This window comes from Salvelinus sp. IW2-2015, unplaced genomic scaffold, assembly GCF_002910315.2.
Source record: "Salvelinus sp. IW2-2015 unplaced genomic scaffold, ASM291031v2 Un_scaffold1204, whole genome shotgun sequence".
Taxonomy (NCBI): Eukaryota; Metazoa; Chordata; class Actinopteri; order Salmoniformes; family Salmonidae; genus Salvelinus; species Salvelinus sp. IW2-2015.
In genome coordinates, this window is record NW_019942777.1 from 322,586 (window position 1) to 330,422 (window position 7,837).

Here is a 7,837-nt window from a genome sequence, read left to right on the forward strand (position 1 = left end):
CTCCGCCTTTCTTTTCATCCCTGTTAAATATTTCCATGGTGTCTCTTAAGAGTTTATCTGCACTTCAATCTCCTGCTCTGTGCTGTGCTCTTGTTCGGGGCAAAAAAACTACTCCCTGCCGCAAAGAAAAGCATGTTCCCCGGGGGTCACACGCGCATCGCTCCGAGCCCCACTATTTGAGAAGGACTGTCTCTAACCCCTGACCCTTCTCTGTGTGTCTGAAGGAGATGAAGTAACCATGACGCTTCTCAGATGGCTGATGAGGAGGACGATGATGATCCAGAGAACAGGTATTAAAAAGTATTTTTACAGACAAACCAAATATGTCCTGAAACTGCATGCTTCTCTACCACTGCTGCAACATCCTTCAATCTTTTTCTATTTCCTCCTTTTCTTATTTCCTTTACTTACGGGATGGCTCTGTTTTACGAGCTCCTAACCAATTGGTTTTTTGTATTTTTCACATTGTAACTTATTTGTACATAATGTTGCTGCTACTTTCTCTTATGATCGAAAAGAGCTTCTGGATATCAGAACAGTGATTACATTCCTCGACTGGACAAAGACTTTAATGAGTTCCGACGCCAAAGATGTACTGCTTCTCGAGAACAGGTCCAAATCCTCGTAATTCGTGATTAAGAAAAGATGGAGTGGAGATCCGGTGCCTTGTGAGAATTAGTCTGCGAGTGGGTAATCTGCCTCTACCATCTGTTCTATTGGCAACGTGTAATCACTGGAGAGTAAACTGGATGAAGCTCCGTTCAAGACATCCTAGTCGTGGCTCAACGAAGAGATGGATAATATACAGTTGGCTGGGTTTTCCGTGCATCGGCAGGACAGAGAAGCTAAGTCCGGCAAGACGAGGGTGGTGTGTATTTGTCAACAACTGGTGCAAGATGTCTAATATTAACTTTTACTTGGTACTCATCCCGGGTCCGGGAGCACCCCCCACAGTAAAAAAAGCTGACTAGCATAGCCTAGCATAGCGTCACAAGTAAATACAAGCATCTAAATATCATTAAATCACAAGTCCAAGACACCAGATGAAAGATACAGATCTTGTGAATCAGCCATCATTTTGATGTTTTAAAATGTTTTACAGGGAAGACACAATATGTAAATCTATTTAGCTAACCACGTTAGCAAAAGAAACTTTTTTTTACTCCTCCAGTTTTTTACTCCCATCAGTAGCTTGTCACTAATTCGACTAAATAAAGATATATATAAGCCACTAACAAGAACAACTTCATAAGATGACAGTCTCGATAACATATTTATGGTATAGCATATGTTTTTTTTGGAAAAAATGTGCATTTTGCAGGTATAAATCACAGTTCTCATTGCAGCTGCAATCTGAAATAGCGTTGGAAGCAGCCGGAATAATTACAGAGACCGACGTCAATTACCAAATACTTCCTCCTAAACATTGTCTGAAAATACACAGCCTACAGAAATTGAAGACACAATCTTGTGCATCCAGACAATGATTTTCAGATCTTCTAAGTGTTTTACAGGCGAAAACACAATATATCGTTATATTAGCATACCACATGAGCTAACATCACCCAGCATTGAATCAAGGCAAAAGGGGCGATAACGTTAATCGCCACCAAAATATATAAATTTTTTTCACTAACCTTCTCAGAATTCTTCAGATGACAGTCCTGTAACATCATATTACACATGCATATAGAGTTTGTTCGAAAATGTGCATATTAGCATCAAAATCGTGGTATATGCAATGTAATCTGTCAAAACATGGCATGCATTCTGCCGGCGCCATCTTGGAAAGGCACCATGTTTACGATTATTTATCGATTGAATTGACTAAAAAATACAGGTTGGACAGCATAATGAAAGATGCATTGGTTATTAACTGCAACCGCTGATTTAGATTTTTAAAATTAACGCTACTAGACATAACATTGTTGAGTTACAGCAGACTAGTCCGCAAAAAAATGTCCGACACTGCGTTTACATTTTCCACATAAATACGAGAATAAAAATCATAAAATAACTCTTACTTTGGACGAAGCTTCCATCAGTATCTTGGGCAATGTGCCTTGTCCAAAATAATCGTTGCTTTGTTGTAAAACAACCTCTTCAACTTCGGAACTACAGCTAACGATAGCTAACGGGCACACACATGTCCAAATCCTCAAACGCAATACTAAAGGAAATTCCGAAAAAATAGCAATATACTCGCATAAACTGATATAAATCGGTCAAAAACTTCGTTATGAGTTTCTAACACCTATATCGAATTAAATCACAGACGGATAGATCTGTTTGGTCAATAACGAGGCTTTTTGAGCATGCCATTCTGATGTCCTGCCTTGCGTCCTGGCGAGCGTCCAAAAGAAGGGACTCGTCTCACTCCATTGCCTTTTATAAACTCTGAGAACACGTTAGAGACGCCTATCCACTTTTCATTTGGTTACTGAACATCCAGGGGAAGGCGGGTGCAGTTCATTTCGATCCATAGGGCACACACAGAGCTTAAAACTGACGAGATCAGAGACTATTTTTCAGAGCTTCGGCATGTCCTGTCATGATTTTCGCTGTAGAAAGAGTTCTGGTTCACCCACAGACATAATTCAAACGCGTTTTAGAAACTAGAGATTGTTTTCTATCCAATAGTAATAATAATATGCATATTGTACGAGCAAAGAATTGAGTACGAGGCAAGTTTAATTTGGAAATGTAAAAAGAATAAATAGTGCTAACAGCTCCCCCTATTGACAAAAGGTTAAAGAAGTCTCGTATATGCTCGCCTGAGGTAGAGTACCTCATGATAAGCTGTAGACCACACTATCTACCAAGAGTTTTAATCTATATTTTTCGTAGCCGTTTATTTACCACCACAAAACCGATACTGGCACTAAGACTGCACTCAACAAGTTGTATAAGCAAACAAGAAAATGCTCTCCTGGTGGCTGGGTACTTTAAACTCTAGACCACCTTTACTCCACATACAAAGCTCTCCCCCGCCGTCCATTTTGACAAATCTGACCATAATTATATCCTCCTGATTCCTGCTTACAAGCAAAAACTAAAGCAGGAAGTACCAGTGACTCGCTCAATACGGAAGTGGTCAGATGCTACGCTACAGGACTATTTTGCTAGCACAGACTGGAATATGTTTCGGGATTCATCCAATGGGATTGAGGAGTATACCAACTCAGTTATTGGCTTCATCAATAAGTGCATCGACGACGTCGTCCGCACAGTGACCGTACGTACATATCCCAACCAGAAGCCATGGATTACAGGCAACATTCGCACTGAGCTAAAGGCTGGAGCTGCCGCTTTCAAGGACGCCTATAAGAAATCCCACTATGCCCTCAGACGAACCATCAAACAAGTAAAGCTTCAATACAGGACTAAGATTGAATCCAACTACACCGGATCTGATACTCGCCAGACGGGCTTAATGCCTTTTATGCTCGCTTCAAGGCAAGCAACACTTAAGCATGCATGAGAGCACCAGCTGTTCCGGATGACTGTGATCACGCTCTCCGTAGCTGATGTGAGCAAGACCTTTAAATGGGTCAACATTCACAAGGCCGCTGGGCCAGGCGGATGAGTGTTTTGGCAAGTGTTTTCACTGACATTTTCAACTTTTCCCTGACCAAGTCTGTAATACCTACATGTTTCAAGCAGACCACCATAGTCCCTGTGCCCAAGACAGCGTAGGTAACCTGCCTAAATGACTACCGCCCCATAGCACTCACGTCAGTAGCCATGAAGTGCTTTGAAAGGCTGTATTTACACTGCTGCTACACGCTGTTTATTATCTATGCATAGACACTTTACCCATACCTTCTGGTACAAATTACATCAACTAACCTGTACCCCTGCATCTTGACTCGGTACCGGCACCCCCTGTATATAGCCTCGTTGTAATTGTTTTTTTGTGAATATTATAACTCTATTTCTTGAATTGCATTGTTTAAGGGCTTGTAAGTAAGCATTTCACTAAGGTCTACTACACCTGTTGTATTCGGATCATGTGACAAATAACATTGATTTAAATTTCTTCCTCCTTAATAGAATTGCCAAGAAGATTCTGGCCCAGATCAAGGTTAACTACTCTTCAGGAGCGGAGGAGAGCTCTGACGAGACGGAGACGAGAAGAGAAGGAACAGAAGAAGGGAAGGGAGGAGAGAGAGCAGGAGGTAGGGTGAGCTACATTCACTTCTAAATTTCATACTCGTTGATACAGTGATTCTGCAGTGCCTCTTTCCACCACTAATGGTTTATGTCACTAGATGTAGAAACCATAAATAACTGCTGTTCCACTCACAGACGAAGATGATGATGATGATGAAGGGGGCTCTGGCTCTGACGTGGACGTTGAAGAAGAGTGTGGGCGTCGCCACGGCTGCTCCCCACAAACTGACGCTGCACGATGGAGTCGGGGGAGAGAAGGAGGAAACCAGCCAGCAAGGGGAAAAGGAGACCAAGAAGAACCAGACGGAAAGGTACGGACGGCTGTCTGGCTGTTTGGCACGGTCTCGGGTGGCTGGCCTGGTCTGTCTCTAGGCCGCGTGTATTAACACCTATGGAACGAGAAGAAAGTCCTACTCTGCAAACTGAGCTGCATGACTGTTTTCAATCAACTCTACCTCCCGCCTTTCTCTCCCCTCTTTCTCTCCCTCTCCTCCTCATTCTTTCCTCTCATCCCCTTAACCTCTCCTGTCTTCTCTTCTCCCCTCTTCTCTCTCCTCCTCCCCCTCTCCAGTGGGTAGTGATGACTCAGCAGACTCAGACTTTAAGGAGTCAGCTAGCAGCAGTGAGTCAGGAGTTAGTGAAGAGATCAGTGAGGAGATCAGTGAGATGGAGGAGTCGGCAGTCTGAGAAGAAGGCAGTAGCCACAGGAGGATCACGCGCTTCCTCCGAGAAGAAGAAGGAAAGAAGAGAGGAGCTACGCCCACAGAGAGCGGAACCACGGCTGCCGCCATCAAGGTCAGCGATCCTCTTCATCGACCCAGCAAACCGCGCTATAGGGAAGGACGGGAACCTTCTCTCCTTACTCCTAACATTCCTATATCTTGAGGAACCTTCGGTCTGGACATTCAGTTGATTGGTACAGTGTTTGATTTCGCAGCGTGCATAGTCAACCACATGACCTAGTGGCGAGCCCAATGCTGTGACTAGATTTTGACGTCAGTTGACCCTACGGGCGGGTTGAAGTGAAAGGTAGGAGGGTTAACCCTCATCTATGCTCACTCCCAAAACCACGCGAGGTCCCATGCAGAGAGGAAGGGACGGCTTGGGGAAGGGAGGATGGAGACACTCACTAAAAGACAGAGGCGAAGAATCAGAAAATCGTCATAGGCCAAGAGTGAGAGGACGGGGAAGACTGAGAAGGGATGCCCTGAATGAGGAGGGAGCCAGGAGGGAGGAGCGAACGCATCTCGGGAAGGAGCAGCTCAGCGCGGAGAAACTAGACGAAGGTAAAAGTCAACTGCCTGTGGTGAGCTATTTTCATGGCATCCGCGATTGGATCGACGTACGAAGATAGACCAGTCTATCAATTGGTCAGCAACTACACTCTCATCAACCGACTGCAGTACCTACCAAGTGAACCAGATGGGAGGCAGATGGATGTCCGTGGTGCATTTGGTTCGATAAGAGCATGGTAGCAGCCATGGTTTCCACAGTGGAGCTGTTTAAATGTACTGAATGGCTCTTTGAAATAGGTGGTGAAGATGCTGAGCATTTTCTTAGTAGGAAGGTTGAATGCTTGTGGCCTAGAAGATCAGCATGCCCTGTTCTCCTAGGAACATAACCTGTCCCAACCGGCCTTTCTCCTAGGACAGATAACTGTGTCCTATACTCCTAGGGACATACCTGTCCAACCAGCAGAAACAGGTCGTCACCGGCTTGCCCTATACTCCTAGAAACATACGACCCTGATCACCAAACCAGACCAGAAAACAGAAAATCTTGTCCAGCCCGCTGCCTTGTACTGCAACATAGGAAGCCCAAGGCCTAACCTTCCCAACCAGCGACCAGAACAGAGAGACCATCCCGCCGCTGCCCTACTCGCCCAGGCGATAATAAACACTGTCCCAACCACGAAACCAGAAACAGTCTCCCAGCTGCCCTACCTCCTGAGGAACATAACCTGTCCCAACAGAAAACCAAGCCCCACATCCCAAGGGGCACTAGCCACTCAATAACATGCAAAACAAGTACCCACCTCCGTGCCCAAACCAGCAAACAAGAAGTGCTCCCGGAACGAACCTAGCTCCTCAGTACACAGCCACACAACTGTCCCAACCAGCAGAACAGTCTCCCAGCTGCCAGGTATACTCCTAGCGAACCAACCCATGTCCAACCAGGCAGAACAAGTCTTCCCAGAGCAGAAACACACACAGTAACATAACACCCAAAGAACACAGACGACTGATCCCAACAGGCCAGTAAACAGTTCTCCGGAAGACTGACCCCTAACTTCCCTAAGAACAAATACCTGTCCCAAAAACCAGCCAAGACAGCTCTCTCCCGCTGCCCAGTGTGACTACACTAAAAACCACCTAAAACCGGTGTGCCCAGGAGCGGAGGGAGACCAAGCACACACCTCATCCAGCGCACACGACCTAACTCCTAGAACCAAGTAACGCTAGTCCCAACTCCAGACAACCAAAAAAAAACAGAATCTCACAACTAAGCTAGCACATTACTCCTAGGAGAACAATCAAAACACTGTACACCCACCCACGCACAGAACAGCTCCTACAAAACACGGCACCCTGCACTTCCAACTACCTCCATAGAACCACACCACATCGTACACCACAACCAAAGCCAGCTAATACTCGCCGAGGGCCTGCCGCTAGTACTCACTCAGGAACATTCAACCAAATCGATCCAACACAGCAGAAACAAACCAAAAGAAAAAAACAGGTCCGGACTGCACACCCGTATACCTCCTAAGGAACAGTAGACATCCATGCCCCAGGACCAGGCAAAGAGCAGAAACAAGATTCACCCGGAAAACACTCGCCCACGCTACACCTCCATAGGAACAAGCAACACAAAGAACCAATGTCCCAAACCAGGCAGAAACGATCTGCCCGGACTGCACCAAAGTCCTACCCCGGGAAACATAACCTGTAGTCCAAAAACCAGGCAGGCAGAAACAAGCCACCCGGGCTCGATCACTATACTCCTAGAGAACATAACGTGCCCCAAACCCAAGCAAGAGACAGATCTCCCAGCTGCCCCTATACCCTAGAACCAGAGCACCTCGCGCGTGCGCCCAACCCAGCAGAAAACAAGTCTCCAGGCCGCGCCCGCAGGTAATACCCCAAACAAGTGACCAACAAATAACCACCTTGGTCCAAACCAGAGACAGAACAGAACATACAACCAGGCTGCACCAAACTACAAACACCTAGGAAACATAAACAGTAGTCCCAACACCAGCAGACCACCGACCTACTACCCAACTGCCACTTACCCTGAAGATACACACCATGCTCCCAACCAGCAAGAACACGAGTCGTCCGACAAAAAGACTCAGACCCACTACTAACTCACCGTACCGGAACCCACAAACCAGTGAACCCAAGCCAGACAAGATAACAGTACATGTATCTTGTACTAGACTACAGACTGTAGATGCTATTATAGAACAAGAACAATCTATCATCAAGTCCCTACCCGAACAAACAACAAAGTAGCTCGAAAGGATGGAAGCGAAAAGAGGTCCAGACAGTGGCCATCCCCGACACACCACAAAAACCAAAGACTAAAGTGCATGATCGCCAAACCACCGAGAAGAACCAAGGCAGCCCAATCGGTTCAGAACTACCACACACAATAC

General features: G+C 45.9%; 1 protein-coding gene across 1 annotated transcript; it reads left to right on the top strand.

Moving 5' to 3' along the window:
* Positions 1-214: 214 nt before the first annotated feature.
* LOC139024222 (transcriptional regulator ATRX-like) lies at positions 215-4,993 on the top strand. Its single transcript, XM_070438813.1, has 4 exons — positions 215-290; positions 4,054-4,183; positions 4,309-4,484; positions 4,745-4,993. Exons 1-4 carry the CDS (start codon positions 253-255, stop codon positions 4,749-4,751), a joined length of 351 nt encoding a protein of 116 aa, XP_070294914.1. The 5' UTR covers positions 215-252; the 3' UTR covers positions 4,752-4,993.
* Positions 4,994-7,837: the final 2,844 nt, after the last annotated feature.

What these genes read in the sequence shown, in the direction of transcription:
- LOC139024222 (XM_070438813.1), top strand. Translation starts at nt 253, where the DNA reads ATGGCTGATGAGGAGGACGATGATGATCCAGAGAACAG. An exon ending in GATGATGATCCAGAGAACAG is followed by an intron (nt 291 to 4,053) that starts GTATTAAAAAGT and finishes CCTCCTTAATAG; the next exon opens with AATTGCCAAGAAGATTCTGG. An exon ending in GAGAGAGAGCAGGAGGTAGG is followed by an intron (nt 4,184 to 4,308) that starts GTGAGCTACATT and finishes TTCCACTCACAG; the next exon opens with ACGAAGATGATGATGATGAT.